General features: G+C 32.4%; 2 protein-coding genes across 2 annotated transcripts; one reads left to right on the top strand and one right to left on the bottom strand.

The window, feature by feature from the left end:
* Positions 1-210: 210 nt before the first annotated feature.
* Positions 211-8,770, bottom strand: LOC114330707 (transmembrane protein 179). Its single transcript, XM_050654195.1, has 4 exons — positions 8,566-8,770; positions 8,367-8,510; positions 8,129-8,290; positions 211-3,160 (listed from the first exon to the last, which is right to left on the bottom strand). Exons 1-4 carry the CDS (start codon positions 8,673-8,675, stop codon positions 2,872-2,874), a joined length of 705 nt encoding a protein of 234 aa, XP_050510152.1. The 5' UTR covers positions 8,676-8,770; the 3' UTR covers positions 211-2,871.
* A 1,839-nt stretch (positions 8,771-10,609) lies between these two features.
* LOC114330698 (E3 ubiquitin-protein ligase synoviolin A) lies at positions 10,610-27,156 on the top strand. The gene is made up of 7 exons (XM_028280115.2): positions 10,610-10,879; positions 10,938-11,030; positions 11,847-11,999; positions 14,113-14,441; positions 15,532-15,780; positions 18,002-18,440; positions 23,265-27,156. The coding sequence occupies exons 1-7, from the start codon at positions 10,745-10,747 to the stop codon at positions 23,628-23,630; spliced, it is 1,764 nt and encodes a 587-aa protein (XP_028135916.1). The 5' UTR covers positions 10,610-10,744; the 3' UTR covers positions 23,631-27,156.
* The last annotated feature ends 235 nt before the right edge of the window (positions 27,157-27,391 follow it).

The raw sequence follows: 27,391 nt of genomic DNA, 5'->3' as shown, positions 1-27,391 counted from the left end.
CGCCTGAGCTACTCCGGCTCTGGTCATACATGCTCTTATTTGCATCTATATATGTTTGTTCAATATTTCCATTTTCTGCCATTTATAGAAGAACCCTAGGTATACTGATGTCAAATAGAAGAGTTATCTGTTAATGGAATATTAACAATGACCACTGGAGAACAGGCATATTCCAGAGAAGAAAAAAAAAAAAGAAAAATAAACTCCAAATTCTTGTTATACTTTATTTAAATGTAAATAATCTTATACAAATAATAAATATCACAATAAAACTAATATACAGACTACATAGGGGCTTCACATAGGTATTAAAATTTTAAATTTTAGTACATAAACAGAAATTTGCTAAAAGTAACAGGCTAAATATATCTTTTGACGACTTCGGGACCAATCGCCAGATTGTTAACATGTATTCATCGTTTCCAGAAAAGTAGTTTTATTTTAATCTCAAAGTAATCTATATAAAATAAAGTAAAAATATTATCAATCTTAATAATATTTGAGTAAGTTAAAACTTAGAAACAACTTAGAATACATTGAAAAATGGTCTAGAGGTCTTGCGGAAAACATATTGATGAAATGAGACAAAAACAACACGCATATGATTCAGTAATATTGTCTGATAGCTATGAGGCGTGTCAATTCTGAATGCAGATGAGTCAAAATTTATCATAACCAAAAATTTAGAAATTTTCATAATTTTTTGTCGGAAAGATAGGTACTCAAAATAATGGAGAATATGTACCTGTATAAGAAAATAACTTATACACAACAGTTCATAGCAATTTATATTAAAAAAACTGTATAACACAACACAAAACAAAATTTAGTACAAATTAAAAAATGATAGTCTGTGTTTCAACTCTAAATTTTCTCTAAAATATTGAGTAGTAGGCAAATGAAAGAACGTAGTCCTGTCGCCAGGGGGGGTACAACGGCCTCGTTAATTCAGATGGACTTACCCAAGTTTTTTTTAATGTATTTTGACCCGTAGAACACGAATTTTTTGGGTAACAGTTGATCCGGATGTCGATAAGATTGTTATAGACCAAGAACTTGAGGAATCAAATAACAGCGATTTTTGGCAAAACAAAACAATATTTTGTATTTTTTGGGTCATTTTAAGCAAAAAATATTTCTACAAGTTTTTTAGTAGGATGCACAGTTTTCGAGATAAACGCGGTTAAACTTTCAAAAAATCGAAAAACTGCAATTTTTAAACCCGAATAACTTTTGATTAAAAAATAAAATAGCAATTCTGCTTAGCGCCTTTGAAAGTTCAAGTCAAATTATGTCGGTTTTGATTATTTGCATTGCTAAAAATTTATTGTGTTATTGTTAAACAAAGCTACAAACAACTAGTGCGTGAGTGATGTTTCTATGATTTCTCATTTAAAATCGAACGAGTAGGTAGAATAGGTACTAGTGCAATCAAGTCTATTTCTACGTTACATGCGTTAAAACGCATGTAAAAGCACGGGAAACCCTACGTGTTTATAGCTTTGTTAAACAATAAAAAAACAAATTTTTACCAATGCAAATAATCAAAACCGATATAATTTGACTTAAACTTTCAAATGCGGTAAGCAGACTTGCTATTTTATTTTTTAATCAAAAGTTATTCGGGTTCAAAAATTGCAATTTTTCGATTTTTTTAAAGTTCAACCGCGTTTATCTCAAAAACTGTGCATCCTACGAAAAAACTTGTAGAAATATTTTTTACTTAAAATGGCCCAAAAAATACAAAATATTGTTTTGTTTTGCCAAAAATCGCTGTTATTTGATTCCTCAAGTTCTTGGTCTATAACAATCTTATCGACATCCGGATCAACTGTTACCCAAAAAATTCGTGTTCTACGGGTCAAAATACATAAAAAAAACTTGAGTAAGTCCATCTGAATTAACGAGGCCGTTGTACCCCCCCTGGCGACAGGACTAACGGTTTAGAAACATGTAATGAGCAACCTATGTTAAACGAAAAGCTTTAGAGAAAGTACCCAGATAGAATTATTTGAGATTTGAGCTAAATGACCAATGGGACTGCAGACTTGAACTAAAACGACACATTGAGATAACCAGAAGCACTTTTAATAAGATGAAAGTAATATTATGCAATGCAAAACTGGGAATAGAAATTAGAACTAGAGTATTGAGATGCTACATATTCTCTGTCCTTTTATATGGAGTTGAAGCCTGGACATTTAGGACGCAATTGAAAAAAGACTTGCCAGCTTTGAGATGTGGTGATATCATGGAATGTGAAAAATATGGATACCATACCTAACAAACACGGAAATATTAAGAAAGATGAAAAAGGAAATCCTCAACACTATGAAGGAAAGAAAGAGTTACTTTGGTCACATACTAAGAAATAGAAAATATGAGTTGATGCGATTGGTTATACAAGTGAAAGTTGAAGGAAAAAAAGGATCAGGGAGACAACGCATGTCCTGGTTGAAAAATTTAAAACAGTGGAGTGGAAAAACAATAATAGAACACTTCAGAACCGCTGCAGGCAGAGGGCCGTAATGATCGTCAATGTCCTTAAAACATGAGGCACACGAAGAAGAATATGGGAAAACATAACAAACCACTGTTCTATTATTTATATACAGTTAATAAAGAAAGTTTTCCAGAGCTTTTCGTTTCGTAGATATTCTGAGCATATTTTAGACTGTTTATGTCGACATTTGCCGAACTCAGTCAATCATTTTGAAGTTGTACTATACTAAGACACAAACTTATAATAGGAAATTGCCCTTTATATCAGCTATCAGTCAAAAACTGGAGAAAACTTCTGTGAAGCAATAAAGATATATGAATAATAGCGCATATGACTAAATAAGGATACCTCAGGACACTACGAACCAATCACTCGGCCGTGGCCGTCGTCTGGGTGTTGGTGGATTCCCTTCCAAGACTGCTACCAGGTGAATCAGCGTTCTCGTTGATGAGGCGCTGCCGCTCTCTGTACATGGACACGCGGATGTTTTCCAGTTGATGGTATCTGCAGAGTTTCAAGAGAGCGCATACTGATAGTCCGACCCATGTAGCAAAGGATCCCCACACGCCGAATTGAGCTGTTCCCATCTGGATGTAAAAGTTGGCTGTGTTAATTTTGTCGGCATGGTCAATGTCTTGGCCTGCGGCTAGTTCACAACTAAAAAGAGTATAGAAATAAGTTTAAAAGATAATAAATGATATTATTTCTTCTGAAATTGATATTAATATCAGTGTAAACATTTTGAAATACATAGACATGTAGAAACTAACTAAACTCGATATGAAAAAATGTAATAGTTAGAGCATATTATGATATATCTTTCTTCCTCTTTTGGCATCATAACCCTGAATGGGTCTTTCTGGGTATGTCTTTACATTTAGACTTCTCTTGTGCCCTTCTCGACCATTGCCTTACATTCATAGTTTTCAGGTCGTCTTCCATGTCATCTGGAGTAGAGTAAATTTTTATTTGCATAAATTTTCAAACATAATTGAGCAAATAACGTCACATTATTAATCACATATTAAAAAAATATATTAACATCACAGATTATTAGACTATTGTAAAATTTAACACACACATACAAAGGACTTCTCTCTGTTAGAGACAATCTGTGAAGTGGGATATTCAAATTAAAGCTACTTGTATTATATTCATGATTTGGTAGCAGGTGATAAACATTTTTTAAAGAGGAACATAGTACATTCATATATATTATTGTGTATCAATGTATCAATCAAAGATAGAATAAAAAAGAATGTGTGTGTACTTTGTACGCACGTAAGAAGTTATACTTCTATTATATGATTTCAACGAAATCAATATACTTTAAACAGTTTCTCTACTACTTTCCAAAAATTCTTATTAAAACAATACCAAAAATTAAAAAAATAAAAGAATAAAACACACACAAACACATTGAAAAATGCCACAAATGATTTCTGAACAATAATTGTTGCCAAAAATTTTAATTAAATACGTATTTTCTAAAAAAATTATATAATAATATACTTACAATCATAAAATTTATAAAAAATAAAAAAATTATATAACTTCCATTGGGCTTGAACCTACTTCCCGTGTATCACGCCGTACGAGAGTCGCAGTGATTTCAAACTGCACAACCTTCGCGTATACGTCATGTGGGAATATACACAAACTGAACAACTTTTTGACATTTTGTTTATATGAATTTTTATTAGTTTGATTTTTGTCGAATTAAAATACAACAATATATAGAGTAAGAAAACGATACATTAGATGAAAATTTGTAGAAAGTTTGTTCGTAATCAGATTATGTAAATTAAAGCATTGCCTACTAGGGGTATAGCATAGCAAGTACTAGGTAAGTACATTATTTTTTTTACATTTTCCAAATAGGTATGAAAATAATTTTTTATTGGAATACAACTGAAACATTTAGAATTACGTACCTGTGGCTTTTCAAAACTATTTAAAAAGTCACTATAATTATAAATTTGATTTTATTTCTGTCCTCACAACAATAAAAACTAATATATTATACAACATTTTTGTTTACCGATAACCTCCGTATTGAACAATTATTGACAGATCATTTCAACACCCAATCAGAGCCCGTATAAAGACTAATACCAAACTGTCGGTGTGCACATGCGCGCGGATCAATATAAATTCACCCTCAATCTCAATCGCGCCTAAAGAAGTATAACTTTAAAAACTTTATTAATTTTAATAGAACGCGGGCACATAAATTTGATACACCCTGTATATTGATTTGTAATCATTTATTATAAGTAGTTTTTAAGAGTGAGTTATCGTTAATGAGTTTTTCCCTGAAAAATAAGACACATTAGGAAAGAAAGTGATATGAATAGACAATAATTGTTCAGGGTATTTGGAGATTATAACGGTGCTTTGTTATGCACGAGGCCTGAAGCCACAGGTAATGATATCTTAGAAAATAATGTAAAAGAAAGTTTGGAATTTTAATCTCTTTTTGTTTCACCCCGAGTAAATTTTGTAGAATTTCCCGAAAGTAATTATTATGATGGTAGGAATATTTTTGAAAGAAGGCGTGGGTTTTTTCGAATGAAAAAAAGAATGGGGAAGAAGAAATGTCTCTGATTGGTTTGGCAATTTGGAATAGGAAGGAGAGAAGGTTTAATTTTCAGATAGTTTTGGAAAGAGGGATTATTATGTGATCGGCATCGCGGAAGAGCAGTCAATGTTTTCGTGGATAGTTAAAAAGCAAGTACCAGTGGTTGTTTCATAGTGGAGAGTGGAGCTGAAAAGTGGAACGAGAGACAGATCAAATTGAGAAGAAATACCTCTTTGATTTTGTATTATTGTGAGAAGGAGAGGAGAGAATTTTGGAGTTGTTTGAATCGAGTACTGGCCAAAAGAGGCCTGGCTCGTTGTTTTTTGGAGAATTAGTGCTGGTATGCTGATGGATTGAAGCTTGAGAACGGAGAGGGCTTTGATGGGTAGCCTAACATAGTCAACAAGGGAGAGCTGTTTGGGTCAAGAGGAGACATCATTGTGAGTGAAGCAAAAGGTCAGTCAATTTATGTGAAAGATATTTTTATGTTCGGAAACTAAAATTTTGAGTAAAAGCATATAAATTAAGATTCCAATATTTCAAAAATTAAATAGGATTTTGAGTAAAAGCATATAAATTAAGATTCCAATATTTCAAAAATTAAATAGGAAGTATAAGTAATTTTGTGAATACCTAAATTTGTTTGTTTAGCTTGTTTTATTAAAGTCATCGGGAACAAACCGATAAATGTTTATTTGAACTAGAATAAATTTAAGTGGTAAAAATTTCATTCGGACAGCTATGTCCACAGGTTTTAATTGATCGATTTTTGGAGTATTGATTTTGATAATAAAAGATATTTCTGTATGCTTATTTTATATTTCTATTTATTTCCCTTTCCTATTTTTCTTCCGATAAGAACCAACTAAGAGATACTGAAACCACGAGAGAAGATAAGTATAACATATATAATAAGATAATTTAGATATTTTTTTGTATCATAAAAAGGCACCCTGAGATTTTTTCTTAATTTTTTGTATGATTTGCCACAACTGGATAATTGATTAAATAATTAATTGGAGTAATCAAATAAAGACTAATTGATATAAAAGTAATAAAAAGTAGATCACAACAATATATAGATAGCTGAGAAAGTGATATTGAGTGGTGTGAATCGCCTCTACAGGATGCTCCCACCTTTAATCCTAAGATCACTCGGACTGCCTTTTTTTGGACTATGAAGACAGTTGAGCTATCCACTCGAGCAACCCATCTGACCATCACATTCTGGGTCTCCTTATTTCGTCTTCCTATTGTTTTGTTGATTTTATATTTTCTTGTCACTGGACATGTTTCAGCCATGCCAGTCTCTGATTTGAAATCTTACAATATCATGCCCTTCATTTAATTTATTTATTTTTGTCATTTCTCATGATTTTCCATGAGCCATATACTTTTCTTAGTATCTTTCTCACGCTTCATCTTTGTTTTGTCATGACTAAAGTATCACAACCTTCCATTCTTTGGAAGGTTTTGATTCCATTCTTCGCCGGAGTTTAGATGGCAAATTCCGTCCTTCCCTGGCAATTATTATTTATTAGTTTTTTTATTATCTGAACCACTTCTTCATAACTCACATTTTGAATGTGCTGCTCTGCTGTATAATATATTGTCTCGTTTTAGTTCCTTTTCATTGCCTGCATTTACGTTTTCTTCAAATCCATCTCCTTATAATTGTTTGCTTCTTTGTTAATAGTTCTCTGCCCTTGTCTTTGCATATCGTCAATTTTGGTCTACAGGACTGTATGCTTTCTTTTCTTCTTTTATAGAATTTCCTGCTTTTGTCTCTGTCGTGAGGCTCTCGGATTTCCTGTACTTGTTTTTCAAAACCTCCTTTTCTTCTGCATATTCTTGTTGCTTGTATTCTCTTCTTGTTATAAATTCCCCTGCTATTTCTGGCGTTTCTTTGAAGTAGATTAAATCTAGATAGAAAAATTACAAATAGAATATAAGAAATATCCAAAAAAATCCCTTTTTCTATTTATTGACTATCAAGTTCAATAAACAGTTTTATACACATACAATTTTTATGACATATATGTAGAGTTGGTGCAAAACCTCATGAACCTTAAAAATATCGTTGGCCTCATATGAAAAGTGCTTAAGTCCCAAAATAAGCAAAAATGAGATTTTTGCGCCATCTGATTAATATTTATGGTACATATGAACATATGCATAGCAAGACAAAAAAGTCAATAGATGTTGCTAGAACCACAAAAAAGTTCTACCCAACTCCACGGCATTGGGTGAATCACATAAAACTTGCCCAAGTCCATCATTTTCATTGAGGTTAGATGTACTTTTGCTGCGCTGCTGTGTTATACCTTCAAGAAAAGTATTATAAGCTAAAATATATCTTCATGGAAATAGTGTAAACTTATTGAAGGTAAGTTCAATTTGATCATATTATTATAGTTTTTGTGTTAACTACATTTAAGTAGCATTATTATCTTTAAAACTCCACATTTGTTTTTCTTGTGGGACTTAATTAAGCATTTTTCACAGTTTATTTTTGGTGACTTTTTATGGAGTTACACATATTTCTCCATGATTGTCAGTATTAAATGTGCCTAACTCCAAAATGTTTTCCTTATTTCAAAAATGAAAGTTGCCTAACTCCATTTTTAAAGTAATAATATTTTAAAAATAGATATATCTTTATGAGAAGGCTGACGGACACTATTCTAAGTAACTGTGTCAAATAAGATAAAATTTTAAGTCAAAATCATTCTTTAAATCGGTTTTTTTCGCCTCCTGTAAAATTCGTTAATTTGGATTTAGGCACTTTGCATATGAGGCTGACGATATGCAAAACTGAATAAAAAAATGAATAGCTAAAAACATTCAACTATTTTAATTTCATACTGAATTGCGCGACAGGGTAATTTTAATTCAATTTTAATTACTGAAAACTCAAATGTTTTCAGTAATGTCAAATTTTATCATTTTGTTCATATATGTATTAACGTTACCAAATGAGCGCGTCAGCTTCATGAAATTTTGTAAGTAGTCTACCCAATTACTGTCTAGTTTGTAATACTTACGATGGAAATCTTTCAGTCATATTCTGACACCAGGCCATAAATCCTAACGTTATCATAAGGGCTGCAATGATTGTCATACCGCCGAGCCATATTCCCATCAATACATCTACGAAAGCTGAGAAGAAGCTACTATCGATTCCTTTGTAAAGAAAAACAGACAATCTGAAATGAATGAATACAAATGTTAACAGAAATTTGTTCTACATAACAAAGAACCTTACATCATGATGATACTGACCTGTATATTTGTATCACTGATACCAGCAAAAGGAATACACCTACAAATATAGTATAATTGCAGTAGCTCTGAGATGCCCAGTGTACCAACAGTTGACCATCTGTTTCTTGCCAGTCTCCGGTAGAAAATAGTAAACAGTGCCCCCTAAAACAGTATTGTTAGTAAATGTGAACTTTAAACCATACAAAGGATATCATACTTAAAGTCTTCTTGATGCCAGGCCATTGGAACTACGATACATAATGATAAAATAAAGGCAATAAAATAGCCAGCAATTTGACTTAAAAGTAAAATATTTGTTAGAGCCATATTCTATTAAATCAATATTTACATTTATTTATTTACTTTTTTTGACAATTTTCACATCTATCATCACCCGGTAATCGACGTACTTTGTATTCATCCACAATTTTCATGGCCGTCTTTATCTGAACAAACAATCGTATTAGATGTGGCAACACTGACGACCTGTCAAATAGAGGGCCTATTATTAAGGTTCTATAGAGGGAACAATACAAATTTTAAAGAGTTTTATTTGATAAAAATTATCACATTTATTATGTCCACTTTACATCAACAATAAATTCAATAAGAAATTGACAAAGTTATTCAAGGCCAAATTTAACGTGTACAAAATGTATGGTTTGTAAAAGAAAATGAAGGAATTTGATTAAATAGAACAATTGGATATGTTTTATTTTGTCAAATTTCTTTATTTTCTTTTTATTCACGCCAAAATTGGGTGTTTTGTATAAGTCAAATTTGACCTTAAATAACTTTGTCAATTTCTTATTCAATTTATTGTTGATGTAGAGTGCCATAGCCACCTTTACTTAACAAACCATGAAGTTGAAACTTGGCAACATCTATTGGTAGACCGATTAATTCTGACAGTTCTCATTTGTTTTTAAATAATTTTCACTTTATTTACAGAGAAACTGAAATATTTTACAATATTTCGTGCTCCAAATCATAAAGAACATTAAAAAGTATGTTATTAAGATGATTTTAGTTCAATATAATATATTTTTATATAAACTTGCGTTCATATAGAAATCCGTCCACTTAAAAATTTTGTCATTTTTAATGTCTCATATTTCCTAAACCTGTTGGCAGATTTAAGTGATTTTTATAAATGTTACAGCCTAATTCTTTAACAATACCGCTGTAATAATATTGTTGCTAAATAGTTAAATTTTTATGGTGTACCGGGCATTTAAAAATAACTGAAATTAAAACCCAACTATAGACTCAGGTTTTCTTAATATTCTGTTTTTTTGATTAATTCGCTTATGTTTAACAACTAGATTTGTTCTTTATCAATTCAGGGTGTTTCTAAATAAGTGCGACAAACTTTAAGGGGAAAGGAACAAAATGAAAAATTTTGACGCCTGTATTTTGAAGGTAATAATTTTTTTCGAATTCTGAGAAAACTAATACGTATTTTTGAAAAATTTGAACGCAGAATAAAAGATTACTTTATTACCGAGGGCCAAAAATCCCTTAGAATGAATAAAAAGTTTTTTTTAATGACATATTTGAAACTAAAAATCACACTAAATTTTCTTAGTTTTTCACCCCTGTAACTTATTAAAATAAACATAGAAGTTTTCAGGGACTTTGGGTCCTTGGTCCTAACTTAATCTTTCACTCTGCGTTTAAATTTTTGAAAAATACTTATTAGTTTTCTTAGGATTCGAAAAAAATGAATCCCGTTTATATTCTCGTTATTGGTTTTTTTTTGTATAATAAACGTTATTTACAAGGAGTTACTTTTAATATTATTTTGTACAAACTTCCAATTAATAATATTTTCTTGTTCGACTCAAAAAATACTATAAATTTTACCAGAATTTGTACTTTAAAATCTTAGTTTCGAAAGCGGTAGTCCGAAAGTCAGACTACGGACGTCATCAATTGCGACGTTGCCTTTTTCTCTTCATGGCTTGTAAAGTAAAGGTGGCTATGAAAGTGCACTTTACAAATAATGTGGCATAATAAAAATATTGGGCTTTTCATTCACAGTTATTTGTTTCGAGCTTCTGTCATATCTCGTATAATCCGTGTATATTAATATTATACACAGATTATACAACATATGACACAAGCTCGAAACAAATGACAATCGATGAAAAGCCCTATTTTAAAAGAAAAGGGATATTTCTATGAGCCCTCTATTCACTATTGCCAAATTTCAGTGTGCAGAAATTTATGTCACCATTTTGACATTTTCATCACATAAATTGTGACATTTATGACGGCTGACGTTGTTGCTAGTGATTGGTGTACTTATCTGACGTTTAAGAAAAGCTGTCGTCAGTGTATCAAAATATTAGGAAAATCTAAAAAATCACATTAGTTTAGGTAATTAAATGTAAATGAAGATGAGGTCGCTTAGTATATCTTTGTTAAGCGTATCTTTAACATTAGTAGTCATTGCAAATGCATATTATCAGAAGAAACAGTTCTACCCATCTGTTGTGTACATTACAAAATCCAATCCCAGTATGGCTGTAAGTGGTTTGGCTATAGTTCGGTCTTTATATTATTATTAATTCATTGGCATTTCAGGTAATATATCTACAGGCTTTTATATGTGTTTGGATAAGTGGAAAAATCATGAGAAGGATATTCTTTGGACAGTTGAGAACAACAGAATTTGAGGTAACATCTTTTATTTAGAAAGATCAACAGGCCTTGAAGGTCTAGGGCTAAAATACATTTAATATAACATACTTATACATTACAAAACTCATGCTCCTTGCCTACTAAATTGTCTTACTATTTTCCTCCATTCATCTGTGTTTGGTGCTCTTTAGTTCCTCTAGCTCCCTGTTTGTTAATTGCACCGAACCTTCCACAGTATTTTTTGCCTCCATAGTAGCTCTGAGCAATTACCTTTCCTATCTTTAAAATTTATCTGTATATGCTTTTTTCATTGTCCATACTTTGCTACCATACGTCACTGTTGGCCTTATTACCGTTTTATATTATTAACTTTGTTTTTCTCGAGACATATTTGGATTTCATTAGTAGTCTTAGGCTTAGGCTACCCATCTTTTTATTTCCTTTTGCCAATCTGGAATTCAGTTTCCAATCTTCCTGACCTTTCTCTTCTATAACAACCCCCAGATACGTAAAATGAATCACCCTCCTAAAATTATATTCCCTTGATTCAATAGATATGAAAGTAAACTATCCCTATTATTTTTGCTGTGTATTTCCAAATATGTACTTCGACTATTCCTGGTTTATTTCTAGGTCAAAATATTTTACCTCCTTTTCTATTCATTTTATAACATTTCTTAATTCGGGGTATTGTGCATTACTAATAGGCATATTATGTCCTGTATTGAACCTTTGCCACAGTGTTTTACTACACTGTCAACGCAGCCATTTGTTACTCTAACTCTAATACGAGGTCTATTTGTCTCATAACATAGACAAGGTGTTAAAATGTTTAATCTATTATATTTTCAGCATCTGATGGAAAGATCTTGGTATGCAGTAACCGAAACATGCCTGGCTTTCACTGTATTTAGAGATGACTTCAATCCAAAATTTGTAGCTCTTTTTACACTATTACTCTTTTTGAAATCTTTTCATTGGTTAGCAGAGGATCGAGTTGATTATGTAAGTAATAATGTAAATATACATATAGAAAATCATAACAAAAATAATGTCTTTGCTAGTAGGATTTCTCTATATTTTTTGGGTCATAAATGGGGGGTGTAGAATCAATACTCGCTTTCTCTATCCATGGCCGAAATTGAGTTCTTTATATTTTCTATAAGATGCACAATAGAAAGCAAAAAATTAAATGTTGGACACAGATATCTATGTAGAGTAGAAATATCAGAAGGAGTGTTTGCAGACGACTTGGTGTTAATTGCAAGAAGTGAAAAAGATTTACAACACAACATTGAAATATGGAACAGATATGGAACAGAGTATTCCTCAAAAATGGAATGGTAATAAACAAAAACAAGACCAAAGTACTACAGATCAGTGAAGAGAGACAGGAGCTAATAATAGAAATTGAAGGAACACAAATTGAACAAGTGAAAACTTTCTCTTATCTAGGTGTAATAATTGACCAGGCAGGCACTCAAGATCCTGAAGTTAACAATAGAATAGATAAAACAATACAGCTGTACCACGCAATGAATAAAAAATTTATCAGTAGAAAAGAAATCTCAAGAGAAACAAAAATAAAAGTGTTCAAATCAATTTATAGACCAGTACTAACCTTCGGTAGCGAATCTTGGGTCTTAACAAACTGACAAAAAAGCAAGATCCAAGCCATGGAGATGAAGTTCCTGAGAAGAGTAAAAGGCGTCACAAAATTAGACCGACTGCGACATGAAGACATAAGAAGTGAGTTAAAAATATCATCTATATTGGAGTATATAGAGCAAAGACAATTATGTTGGTGGGGACATCTACAACGAATAAAAGAGACTAGACCAGTTCGAAGAGTATGGGAAGCAAAAATATCAAAAAACAGGAAGAGAGGAAGACCCAGACAAACATGGGATAAAGCAATAGGAGCCATTCTGCAAAAGAAAAGATCAAACTGGATAGATGCCAAAGCGATAGCACCAGACAGAAAAGAGTTTTATAGAATTAATGAAATTAATTAGAAATGTAGAATTAGGTGTAAAACCTCGATATAACGGACTAAATGGGGGGACGGGGTGTCTGTTAATGCCGAAAGTCCGTTATATAAAAATAGGTTTAAAATAAATCAAATTACTTTTTTAAGTTGCAAACAAGCAACTTTTGAAGTTTGCTGTTTTTTTTTATAATTAGAAATGTGTCCGCACAATGCTATATTAAAAATGTTCTTGACATTCTTTGTAAAATACAGAGACGTTTCTAATTTTTTCAAATTTGACCGGATTTTTTTGTTCATTATATCCGAAGTCCGTTAAATAGAGGTCTGTTATATCAAGGTTTTACTGTACCTATGTAAAACTAGATATGTTAAGTTGGTAGATTAAAGTTGTAACCCTACACCATTGTATGGTAGAAGGGATATGATTATAAAAAAATAAAATATTTTCTGAAAATTCAGAATTTTCTGCTTGTGCTCTACAGGAATCCAGAACTAGTTTGGCTTGAAATTTGAATCAAATCCCTCTTTTTCCTATGGCAGTTCTGTGTGAAACCTGGCTTTCTCCAACCGACCAATAGGAGGCTTGTAAAGTGGGTGGAGGAGACTAACTCAGATTTTAGCACTCTATTTGTCTGATGCATGTCAGTGTTTGTTTATTTTAATCAGCCATTAACTTTTAAGAATAATTATTTGCATAATTATTTTCTTAAGAACAACAATTTCATGGAAAACCGGATTTCTCACATGTTTCAAAAAATCTCTAGCTTCTCTGAATAGGTATGGGAAATATATCGTTCCATGTTATTTTATAAAATTTTTGAAAATATGCTGTTTAATGATCTAGAAAGGTAAAAAAAGAATCAGAAATATATTTTTTAATAAAATTCATAAAACAAAAAAAAAACTATCTCACAAACCCGCTGACAATGTAGATTAGAAAATAGTTATTTCTAAACTACATTGGTGTCAGAGGGATTTTGGGATACTGTATGAAGGTATATAGATTCAGAATCCGCTCAAATATCATCCCAGGTATATAATGATGTTAGGTTAACACCTTAACTGACGAAATGTTCAAAATAGTAGCCATTTTTAACAGCCATATCTAACTCATATGTTTATTTTTAGATGGAGAGGAGTCCAGTAATAAGTTGGCTTTTCCATATTCGAGTCCTCTCCCTACTTCTCCTTCTAGGATCCTTAGACTTACATTTCATTCAACACGCTTACCTTTCAACCGTATCTAAAGGTGCATCTGTTCAGCTAGTGTTCGGTTTTGAATATGCTATCCTTCTTACCGTTGTTATTAACATCGCTATTAAGTATGGATTGCATTCAGTTGACCTCAACAGCGAAACCCCTTGGGACAACAAAGCAGTATTTCTTCTATACACCGAACTAGTGATGGGGCTTATTAAGGTTATTTTATATTTCGCTTTCGTTGCAATCATGGTTAGGTGAGTATACAGTGATATATAAGTATAGTTGCGGTAATATATATTGTAGAACGCTTTAAATGCGGCGACTTTTGATCTCTGGACAACTGACTGGATGCTGTTTTAGTAAGATAAGCGTTTTACTTGGGAAGCATTTAATTAGTAGAGTGTATATAGTTTACCGCGTTTCTAAATAGGAGGAGTAATTCAAATTTACCGCGCCCTAATGCTTGTTTGTAATTGGTCCAACCACAGACAAGTTTATGCAGGCAAGACATTTATGAAATTTTCAATTTAAAAAATGTGGTATTTTTCTAGTTACATTATTGGATGTGAATCTGTCTTTTGAGTTTACTCCTCCTAGTTTAAAAACAGGGTATAGAAGCCAGGGGGAGTTGAGTATGCACTCAACACCCAACATATTTATAATAACAAATTATATGTTGGGTTTTTAGGCCTGGTACCCTCTAAAAATCGAATCTGCACACTAAAAAACATAAAAAACAAGGTACTTAGGGGACATACTCAAAGCCCCCTGACTCCTAGACTACAGTAGAACCCCGCAAATCCGAACCCCGCTAATCCGAACCAACGCAAAGTGAAAAAAAAATAAAAAATTCAAGACAAAAACTTAAAATGTTTATTATACAGAGTAAAACCAGAAAATTAAACAATCTAGGATTAATAAGACTTTGACGTTTAAAATTTTCTTAAAAATAAATACGTACTTTAATTATATAGTGCTTATAAAGGCTAAACATAAACTTATTTCGGTTCTGTCGTAGTTAACTTGAGTCCAAAAATATTGTCAACACTCTTGCGAGAACGTTTGATGACTCAATCAACGACAATGAAATTGAACTACTAGTTAGGCTAACTTTCGGATAATCCGAACTTTTCGGAATCCGAACAGGCTGTCCCCCCAATTAGTTCGGATTTTCGGGGTTCTACTGTATTACCAAAACAAGCAACTGCCGCACTATATCTTAAAGCAGATCTATCAAAACCTACAAATCTAAGCGTCATACTATATTTCTTACCTCAACTATACCTCAATTAGTAGAAATATTGTTGAATATCGTCTTAACTCATACTTCTTTTCTATATACAGAATATACACTTTGCCGCTGTTCGCGTTCAGACCGATGTATTATACGATTAGAAACTTCAAGAAAGCGTTCAGCGATGTGATTTTGTCTCGAAGAGCTATTCATAATATGAACACTTTGTACCCTGATGCCACCCCGGAAGAACTGCAAGCTGCCGACAATGTCTGCATCATCTGCCGAGAGGAGATGACGACAGCCTCCAAAAAATTACCCTGCAATCATATTTTCCATACGGCTTGTTTACGTTCATGGTATGTATATTTTATTATATGTATTTATATACAATGGTTGACTGAATTATAAAACTCTTTAAATGGCCTCCACTTTCTAAATTTAAAAAATAATTTGTTTTTTTACGTAAAAACATTCCTTTGTTTCATATAAATACTGTCATATAAACGTTTATTAAGAAATTCGAAATAGAAATGAAGATATAGCTGCATTTATAACGGTACCTACCTGAGCTAACACTCGTCTGTATGCAACAACGCCCGCGACGCCTGACCTGTACAGCTGCAACTTAACAGTTGGGTTATAAAACTTACAAATCCAGCACGTGTTTTATACACTACTCCAAGAAATTAACGCACCACCTTAAAAATGGGTTATGTTTAATGTCTCGAATTTCCTAAAACTGTTGTCTGATTTAAGTGATTTTTTCAATATGTTATAGCCTTATTCCTTAACAATATCGCTGTAATAATATTGCTGCTACATAGACAGATACATTGTCATTGTATACCGGGTGTACCAATCAAACTGTGTTTTTTTCTCAAAGTTCTCATCACCCTGTGGAATGTTCTAGTATTTATAAAATACTGAAATTAATATCCAACTATAGCCTCAGGTTTTTTTAACATTCTGTTTTTTTATTCATTCGCTTATGTTGGATAATAAAAAGGTAGGTATGGGTAATTCTGCATGAAAAAGAAATGACAGTTTGCTTTATAAACGTATGTCAGCAAATGCTTCGTTTCCTAGATAAGAGCCGTTTTACATGACCGAGATTTACTTCGAAACTGACGCTGATAACTACTATGAAAAATTATCTAATAAAAATATTAGATGTAAAACACAATATTTACTTCGAAATTTACCATGATAATTTTCAATATAAAAATTTAGAACCTGTTCTGTATTCTAGAAAGTTTTCAGAGTAAACTGCGCGAGTTTCTGCGTAGAACGTTAAATAACGCGGTGGTCTTTACGATAACATAACCTTTATAATTACAACAAATGCTGATTTGTTTATTCAGTGAAGTATCTTTGCTTTGTTCAAATTAATTATTTTTGCACAAGAATTTACTTCTCTGTCCAAATATATTACAAAAAAAATAAACAAATGAAAGTTGGAAGTTGTAACTTATAGCCTTAAAATGTCATTTCACATTAAATAAGAAATTTCATAAGAAAAGAAGAAATTTTCTTCTTTTCTTATGTTACCTCTAACTTAGTTTTCCTGACTAATTGGTCTTTACCAAAGCCATCAAATTAAATAAAAAAAACTTAGTTTTTTTTCATCAGTGGCCTTTTATTTATAACAATATTCTATTTAATGTCAGTCACATTACACACTACGCATGCGTTTCACAACAATTATGTTAAGATTTAACTATAGGTGTAAAACAAGGATCAATGGAAAAATTGTATAATTTTACTACTTAAATTTTCGTCATTATTCTTGAAATAATTTTCGAAGTAAATCTCTGTCATGTAAAACGGCTCTAAGGGGTGTTGAAATTTTTCTTACAAACTGGCGATTTATTTATTGCTCTAAAACCGATTGAGATAAGCAAATGAAATTTGGTGGGTTTTAAGAAATAGTTATTGCGCATTTTTTGACATACAATTAAGAATTTTATATTCACCATTGGCGTGCATACAGGTAATATGGAAATAGCAACGAGTTGGTCGGAAAATATCGACGAAGCTCGTATTAAAACAGCATTATAAAAAAAACTTTTGATCGAACATTTACTGCTTTTACAGGACAGTGAGAGCACTCAAAATCCTTTAGTCGTTCATTAGAAAAAAATATGACCATTTTATTTGATAAAATTACAATAAAAATACACCTTTTTAATTCAGGGGCAAATTCACCCCCTAAAAAAGACGTTTTTTTTAATGTTTTATAAATTCGCGTATAAATGCTATAAAAATATAAAAAAAATAACGTTTTAAATGTTTATTTACGAGTTTTCATTTCTAAAGTTTCACCAACTAAATCCCATTCGAATTAAAAAAAAATGTTACAGGGAGACAGAAAAGTGTCTCCCATTAAAATGTATGTTTTGGAATATGCTCTATGCAGTGATGAAAAACAACTAAGAGTGCCAAATTTTTTTTGTATACCTCAAAACCTTAACAATGTATAAAAAAATTATAACCATATAAATAATAGTTTTTACTTTAAAAATATTTAAAATAGTCTTTTTTTCCAATTTAGAAAGTGAAAATATGTATACTTTGTAGGTTTCAACGGCAACAGACTTGCCCAACATGCCGTCTCAACATTCTACGCAATCCCACCAACAACAACTCCCGTCCCGCACAAGCCCCTCGACCACCGCAACCGAACGTACAAAACCCTTTCATAAACCCCTTCTTCGCCGCACAGAACCCCTTCGCACAGATGTTCCAACCGCCCAACGCAGATAACCAACCCCCACAACAACCGCCAAGACCAGCTGCAGAAGGCGGTGCTGAGCAGACAGTGCCCCCTCAAGTCCCACCCCAAGTTAATCTGCCGCCGTTCGCTTTCCCACCGTTTCCCTTCGTGCCGTTCTTGCCTCCCCCACCGATGCCGCCCCAAGCAGTTTTCGAGACACTGTCCACGGAGGAGTTGCAAAGGATGGAGGGGACGGAGAGGGAGAATGTGGAGGCTAGGATACAGTGCCTAAGGAATATACAGGTAATATTCACTTTCTACATGTCATCGTCATCATTATCATTAGCGGTTTTGAGTCAACTGCTGAACATAGGTTGCCCGTAAATTATTTCATTGCATCTGATCTTGAGAACTCTAAATCCAATTGAGTTTGATACGCTTGATGTCTTCGGACATCAGATTAAGATAAGCATCGTGTCTAGGTCTCCGTTCTAAAATTTTCTTGGTCCATCTTCCAACTCTGGTTCTGGCAACATGGCCTATTTAATTTTATTCAGCACTGTAATTCCTTCAACTGCGTCCGTAACACCAGCTTTTCTCCTAACTGTTTGATTTGAAACTCTGTCTCTGAGGGATATATTCAACATTGATGTCGCCATTGCTCTCTGTGTCACTTGTATTTTATTCATTACTTTTCTGATAATTGTCAATTTTTCTACTCTACAGGGTGATTGATGAGTGGGGTAAAGCTCAATAGATCCGCTATAGTAATAGATAGCAATAAAAGTTAATAACAAAAATAATTGTAGCCAACTTTGAGCTTCACATTACAAAATTAGTTAGAATGTTACAGAGTGTTCGATAACACAGTGGCAGACCAAACTTATGTTTTTTTAAATGGAATACCCTATATTTTATTTTATATCCAAAATCCTGTTAACTTCTCCATCAAAAAAATATAAAGGTTTGTTATGTTATACAGGGTATTTAAAAAGTTATAACCAATTTTGTATGAAAATCGTAACAAGTTCAACTCCCTGTATAAATAAAAATAAGCACAACAGCAATGGTTTATTATTGCCATATTTTTTTATTTATTGTCAAAATTTTCAAGAATGATTGATATTGCTAATTTTCTTTATATCAAATACAGGGTGAGTCAAAACGCAAGTACATTATTTTCTCAGTAATATTAAATGGAACACCCTGTATTTTATATCATTATTGAAAAGTAACGTTACCGTACTTTAATTTTTATATAACATTCCCTATGTCCAAATTTATTAGTTTTCGAGATATTTTCATTTTTCAGGGAAAATTATTTTAGGTGTCTAAATTTATCTAAATTTTAAGTAAGCCATGACTGAATTGACAATTGACGATTACTGATTATCAATCCGGTAATCAATGTAGTAATGTAGCAAATAAAGAAATAATAGTTATTTATGTACCAAGTCAGTAAAGTTACTCTTTATGGAACGAGTCTGATATTATGAGCCGAGCGAGCCTAGCGAGCGAGGCGAATAACGGACGAGCTCGATAAAGAGTCTTTACTGACGTGGTGCATACAAAATTTTATCGCCAGCAATTTGATATTGGTTTTAATACTTACTCACAATTTACAATTTAAGAATTTTTTTAAAATTTTAGACGTAATAAGAATTTCATGACAGTGATGACAGGTGACTTTTTAATCAATAGTTATCAATATTGAATAATAATTCTAAATCGGTAAAGTGTTGATTTATTTTATATGAATATAATAATTACAAAATACTACAGAATTTCACTTTTCGTCATCAATTTAATTAACACTGTCGTAAATTTTGTACAATATTTTTAATAATTAAAGTAAATAAATTGAGGGTTAACTCAAATAAATAATCGATTACTGCCATCGACCACTTACATTCAATTCCGATTAATCGCGACAGGTAAAGTAAAATTCTTCTTTCAGTACAATAAAGTGTTACTTTACTGCCGCAAATGAGGGCAAATGAGTACAATAATGAATGACTTTAGTATAATTTATTAGTACAATTTAACAAAAATAAAACACAACCACAACATGCAACATTTTGGAAACAATTAAAAACTTCTTTTTTATGTAAATGTAACAAATAAAGAAAGAAAATTAGTAATAAATTTTACAAAAAAACACACAAACACAAAATACAACATTTTGTGAAGACAATTAAACACTACTTTTGTATGTAAATGTAACAATGTAACAAATATAGAACGAAAAATAATTTAATAGTTATACATTTTGCAAAAAAAACATGTTTGAAAAAATTAGAAGGTACTTTTAATAAAATATTTTTAATATTTAATTACATAAGGTGTTCAAAATTACCTCCCAACACATTTATGCACGTCTAAAAACGATCATTGAATGAGCTACTTACTCTACGAAGCATTTGTAAATTAAAACATCGAAATACACTTTGTATTCTATTTTTCATCTCATCCCTTGTAGTTGGAGGTATTTATAAACTTCATTATTAACGTAACCCCAAAAAAATCAGTCCAGTTTATTAAATTCTGGTGATTTGGTTGGCCACGCTACTGGTCCATTGAAAAATGAAAATATCTCGAAAACTAATAAATTTGGACATAGGGAATGTTATCTAAAAATTAAAGTACGGTAATGGTACTTTTCAATAGTGATATAAAATACCATAATTGTTCCATTTAAAATTACTGAGTAAATAATGTACTTGCGTTTTGACTCACCCTGTATGTTATATAAAGAAAATTAGCAATATCAATCATTCTTGAAAATTTTGACAATACGTAAAAAAATATGACATTAATAAACCATTGCTGTTTTGCTTATTTTTATTTGCACAGGGAGTTGAACTTGTTACGATTTCACATAAAATTAGTTATAACTTTGTAAATACCCTGTATAATATAACAAACCTTTATATTTTTTTGATGGAGAAGTTAACAGGATTTTGGATATAAAATAAAATATGGGGTGTTCCATTTAAAAAAACATAAGTTTGGTCTGTCACTGTGTTGTCGAACACCCTGTAACATTCTAATTAATTTTGTAATGTGAAGCTCAAAGGTGGCTAAAATTTTTGTTATTAACTTTTATTGCTATCTATTACTATAGCGGATCTATTGAGCTTTACCCCACTAATCAATCACCCTGTATACGTTATTGATCACTAAAATTCCTTCAAAGAGGCAGGCATTATAAAGAGTTTTTAAAGCTTTTATGACGCATTCGCCTCCTTGTTAAACGCTTTTTTTATCATTTCACTTACTAATGCCATCTTCTTCAAATGTTTTGTTGTTTTTCATTTTTTATTATTTTAAATGGAAGTGCAAAACTTTAAGAATACTCTCTGAAAATTTCAGATTGATAGGAGCAAAATTACAGGAAATACAGCATGTTAAATATCCCTACCTTCGACTCGCGTTGCAGCACTTTTACGCCAGCGCGCTTGAGCGTAGTGAAAAACATTCAACAGCTGTTTCCCTTCGCTTTTATAAATTACTCCCCGATCCAAAAGCATATTCCGGTGTGCATCACTTTACGATTTTTCAGACAAAGAAAAAAATTGAAAATAAAAGTTGTCAAAACTTTAAAGGCGTTTTTCTCAAAACTGCGTTTTTTAAAGACGGTGGACAGTGTAACTTAAAAAACTACTTGAGTGATCCACCTGAAATTTTGCATAACTTTTCTTTAGACATTTAGTGAGGTAACGCTGTCGAGGTATGTTTTGTTTTACAATAATAAATATGTTGATTTTCATCTTTTTTTACCAAAAAATTCGTTTGTTTGACATCTGAGTGATACCAAAAACTAAAAAATCGTTAAAACTAAACAAACTCGACAGCGTTACCTCAAGAAACTCATAAGCTAATAAAATCTTTTTGAATTTTTTGTTTCACATGATCCAATGATGAGTTCTGGTGTCCACCGCAAAATCCATTTTTTTGAAGTGTCTGTAAAAATTTGTCACCGTTGACTTATTTTTCAATATTTTGCCTCGAAATTTTTTTGAATATTCTTTGAATCTCACTGAATATGTTTATTTAATTTAAAAATAAACTAATTTTACCATAGTTTCAAAAGAAATTTCTAAAAATGGGCTTGATATGTTGATTTTAAACCATACCCCCTTAAGGGGGGGTATAGTTAATTCTGCATTTTGTTTGCATAATTTTAAAACGTTTTCCCTTAAAAGTGGTGGGGTTAAATTAAATGGGTAAAAGGATATCTTAAAGAACAACACTTGAAGATTATTCAGTTAAATTTTTATTGAAAAATATTAAAAAATGAAGCAGTGGCATCATTTTTAAGTCCTCCTCTATCTGTTATCCTTCGTAAGGATGTAATGGCGTCATGTAAGTCGTTTGACTATTTCTATCCAATCCTCTCTCTCCTGTGCGTGTTGTTTTGCTTCGGAGAACGAGTAACCAGTCATGTCCCTTATTTGGTCCGACCATCGTAATGGAGATCTTCCTCTGGATCTTCTGCCCTCTATTTTCTGCCCCATTTTTAAGTAGACGATCCAAAAAAGAAGATGATTTGCGGTGTACACTATATCTTCGGACAGAATCATTTGAAACATATAAACCAAAAAGATTATTTTAGTTTAAGAGTTTCTTGAGGTAGTGACGTCGAATTTTTATGATTATATGGATTTTTAAATTCATGGTATAACTTTAAAGTGAAAAAATCGAAAAAAACAAAAAAAAGTGTGTTTGGTAAGGAGAAAAATGGTAATATAAACAAAAAAAAATGTTAAAATAAGCAAGAACTCGACGTCACTACCTAGTAAAATATCTAAAAAAGAAGTGTGCAAAATTTCAGAAAGATCGGTGCATTACTTTTTGAGTTATGATGTACACCGCCTCAAAAAAACATGTTTTTCAGAAAACGCGTTTAAAAAAATGTAGTTTTGTCAATAATACTAAGAAAATTTTTGTATATATCCATATCTCCGTCAATTTTGCTCGGATTAACTTCAAATTTTAATGGTATACTCTTGAAAATATTTACAATCGAATAAGGCAATAAAAAAAATCGAAAAAAATAATCAAAAATACTATACCCCCCTTAATTGATTTATAACAAAATTTATTTATGAATATTTCTATTTTTAGATGCTCTTGGATGCCGCTGTCGTAATGATGCAACAATACAGCACTACGGTACTTCTTTCTTCTCACATCACGCCAGTTTCTAGCGCATCTTCATCCTCACCCTTCTTGAACACCCCAGCTTGGAACAACCCCCCCACACAGTCCGAGACGCCCAAAGTTGCTAAAGTGGCCCCCACAACCAACGCTCAAGTGTCCACGAGTACCGCAGGAGAGACAAGCACCGCCGCAGAGACGACGTTCGATAAACCGACCACTTCGAAGACGACTAACGAAGAACATTTGGTCGAGCAAGGTCCGATTAGCCAGGAGGAGATCATAAGAAGAAGACGGTTGCAGAAATTCGAGCAACAAGTAGAAAGGGAATAGGTTTTGGTACTGTTACATTGAAATTTTTTACTTAAATGTCTTGTTATTTTTGTTCGCGGTTGCGGTATTTCACAATACTTTACAGAACTTTTTTTACGCTGGAAATCATAACAATATTAAATACAAATATCAATTGATGAATATGTTCTTTACCGCCGTACCGCGCTTTCAAAATTTGATGTATTCTGAGAATGCAGCTGTGCATGGCCATAAGATCGGTCTTAACCTAACCTAAAAGTGCGAGAAAAGTGATAAATAAGATCGATCCTCCATTTATATGTGGTTTAATGTTGCCCCACATGCCGAATCTTTGAAAGATGACAGCTGACAGTTTGTTTCTCAGTAAATAATATTTCCGTCCGAGCTTAATAGGGAACTTGCATAAAATTTTAAATTCGAAAAAATGTTATAAATCACAACAGAACATTGTATCAAAGATAAAAAAGTTTTGTTTGCCTTTTCGTTTGGCCCCTAAAGACGATTAAAAATTCAAATTATACCGCGTCGTGACGTCATCCGGTTGTATGTTTACATTCTTCACCAACAAAGTAAACAAAATTGTATATAATTTTAAATTAGACATTATAAACGTCAGTAGAAAATACAGTTATGTGACGTTACAAGTAGTGTTTCTGATCGTTTGAACTATTCATAGAAAATTTGTACTTTTACAAAATAATTTTATTTTAAATAGTAAACCTTCTTTCCTTTCCTTCAAAAACTGTATCAAACCCCAATCTCAACAAACTTGTATATATTATTACAATGATATACGATAAATCTCGTTAGAATATAAATATTTTTCCCTTATTCCGCGACGACGAGCTGGTCAAATACCCAAGTAGGTGGAGGCCAATAAACTAAAGAAGAAGAAGAAGAATATACCTAAATATAACCATACACAGAACCATATAGTTAAACTATGTGACGTCACGGGTCGTTTGAACTATTTTAAAATACAGAAGACTTTAACTTTGTACTTCCAAGTTATTATGAGTTTTTGAAGCGTGAAATTTTGGAAATCTCATTTTTATACAAAACTGAACATTATTATGTAATAAAAAAATGTGCAAGTTCCCTATTCACCAAGGTACATAACACTTTTTTGTATTGTTTAACCTCCTCGTTGCTGATTAAATTGAACTCTATTTTATTATGATTCTGCACTACAACTTAAGGCTTTTCTTTTTACTGATCTCGTTATCATAGTAATTAACATCTTAGCAGGTGTGTTGTAGTTCATCTATGAGCTAGAGATATTTCTCCACTAGTCTCGGTCATATGTTACAAGTAGTGCCTCAGTATACTATTTGTTGAGAAGCTTTTTCGTAATGTCTACGTATCGCTGTGGGGATTTGCCGCGTTGGCGTTGATTCTGACGGCTTTCTTGGACCATCAACCGCGGAAAAAAGTGTGTCTGTTTCAGATTCAAAGACTGTGTTGTCGTTGTCTGGGAGAGGAGTGTGATGTGCCCCTGTTGAAGAAGAGTGGAAAGTGGAGACCTGCCAATCAGGTACATATATAATTTTGTCTCAATCCGTCTGTACATTGCCTTCATCATCTTTGGTAGACCAAGATTTCTGCTTGACTTTACGTGCGAGTAGTCTGACTTTATCGAAGAGTTTTTTGGTGTTATTTGTGTCTGCATGTTGTTAAATATCTTTGCAAATGTTCTCTATATGCTCTTTCTTGTTTCGTCTAAAAGCAGCCTGAATAACTGTAGATAGCTTTCAGTACTGGCAATGCCTAAGAGGGTTCTCTTTTTCATCGTATGAAAAGAAGTGAACAGATTGTAATGTAAACATGCCATATTTTTAGATCTTACAGTAGGCTACCACATTACTGCTGGTTCTTTTTGGTCATTTAATAAACTAGTAAGATCCCTTTATTGTCACAAAGATCATTGTCATAATTTTGTTTTCAAGGTAATGGTAATGTTCAAGGTGGTATCAAAATGAATGGCGTCAATATTAATAATTTGAGATACGCGGATGGCACGGTGTTAATTGCGAGCAATTTCTGATTCAACATCTGATTAATAGGATTACCACAACGTGTGATGAATATGGACTCAAGCTAAACACCGTAAAGACCAAGCTGATGGTTATCAGTAAGACGCCAATACAACCGGAAGTAGTAACAGCTTATGGTGAACAATTAGAGAGAACTAACAGTATCACCTACCTTGGTTGTAATCTAAATGTGAACTGGGACATGAGCAAAGAAATTAGAATACGTATAGAGAAGGCCAGAGCTGCATTCTTTAAGATAAAGAAACTTTTATGTGGAAACAACATTATTTTGAATCTTAAAATTAGATTAGTGAGATGTTATGTGGTCTCTACTCTTTTGTACGGTGTCGAAGGTTGGACTTTAACAGATACTCTTCTCAAGAAATTGGAAGCCTTTGAAATCTGGGTGTATCGGAAAATCCTACGAATAAGTTGGGTGGATAGAGTTCGTAACGAAGTTTTTTGCACCGGATGGAAAAAGTCACGGAAGTCGTCAGAACAGTTAAAAATCGAAAACTTGAATATTTTGGCCATGTTATGCGACACCCAGCGAGATAAAATATACTCAATTTAAGAATACAAGGCAATGTAGACGGAAGAAGCGGGCCAGGTCGAAGAAGAACGTCATGGCTTAAAAACCTGAGAGAATCGTTTAACAGATCCTCTGCATCCCTTTTCCGAGCTGCCGTCAACAAAGTTACTATAGCCAATTTGATAGCCAACGCTCGATAATCGAGCACGGCACATGAAAAATAAAGTATTTGAACGTTGAACTTTTTGGCATAAGTATAATACGTATGTATAAAATATGGTCACCGTAAAAGCTGTCTTTTTGACCCAGGAGTGTATTTTCAGACACATGTTTAACATCCAGTCACAATTAGTGGAAAAATGGTTCGAGCTGTTCAGGAATCAACATTTTGAATAAAAATCATACACTCAACTTTCAAAAGCAAATGTTCTGGACAAAATTTTATTGAGGACTTCGTAAAACGCGTAGAAATTTTTTAAAAGTGACACATGACGTCTTGCGTGTAATGACAGATGTCAAAACTGAGAGTAATTCGTTTTCACGTAACGCCATCTATGAACGCCTAAATTAACATTAAGCTATATTTTGAATGTATATGTATATAATGTGTATTTATATGTATATTTTGGATTTCTGTTTGAAACAAATTCATTTGTTAAGATTATCCCGGTATCTATCCATTTTTGTTGACTTATTACATTGTGATTTACTAGGTAGAAAAATCTAAGTACTTTGTACGAATCTAGCTAATAAACAAGGCAACTGTATGTTACTTTTGATGGTCAATGTTTTATGTATTGTGAAATATCTGCCGAACATTTAATAGTCTGATTTACTCGTGATCCAAGAAAGTTTTAAGTTTCATACTTCATAGAGGTATGTCATTTTATTATTTTGTAATGTTTGATAATTTATTGTCATATTAGTTTTAAATAATAAATTACCTACAACTAAACATTAAAATATTCTATTAAATTTTTGAGTTCGTTGTTTTTTTTTAATTCCTAATCTAAACACTACCTACCTTAACTAGGTAGTATCGACCTGTTGAGAATGTTAAAAACGAAAATAAAGAACTGATGATAAATTTATGCACCGAATACCGAATTTATTTACATCCATCCAACTCAGCAGATTCTTCTTTACGTGCCATCTCCGCGACGAAGGTTGGCAATCATCATTGCTATTCTCACTTTTGACACTACAGCCCGAAAGAG

The sequence above is a fragment of the Diabrotica virgifera genome, chromosome 6 (genome assembly GCF_917563875.1).
Source record: "Diabrotica virgifera virgifera chromosome 6, PGI_DIABVI_V3a".
NCBI classification, from domain to species: Eukaryota; Metazoa; Arthropoda; class Insecta; order Coleoptera; family Chrysomelidae; genus Diabrotica; species Diabrotica virgifera.
This window is presented reverse-complemented; position numbering and strand designations above follow the sequence as displayed.

What these genes read in the sequence shown, in the direction of transcription:
- LOC114330707 (XM_050654195.1), bottom strand. Translation starts at nt 8,675, where the DNA reads ATGGCTCTAACAAATATTTTACTTTTAAGTCAAATTGCTGGCTATTTT. An exon ending in TGGCATCAAGAAGACTTTAA is followed by an intron (nt 8,511 to 8,565) that starts GTATGATATCCT and finishes ATACTGTTTTAG; the next exon opens with GGGGCACTGTTTACTATTTT. An exon ending in ATGACTGAAAGATTTCCATC is followed by an intron (nt 3,161 to 8,128) that starts GTAAGTATTACA and finishes TACTCTTTTTAG; the next exon opens with TTGTGAACTAGCCGCAGGCC.
- LOC114330698 (XM_028280115.2), top strand. Translation starts at nt 10,745, where the DNA reads ATGAAGATGAGGTCGCTTAGTATATCTTTGTTAAGCGTATCTTTAACA. An exon ending in TGAGAACAACAGAATTTGAG is followed by an intron (nt 11,031 to 11,846) that starts GTAACATCTTTT and finishes TTATATTTTCAG; the next exon opens with CATCTGATGGAAAGATCTTG. An exon ending in TTCGTTGCAATCATGGTTAG is followed by an intron (nt 14,442 to 15,531) that starts GTGAGTATACAG and finishes TTCTATATACAG; the next exon opens with AATATACACTTTGCCGCTGT.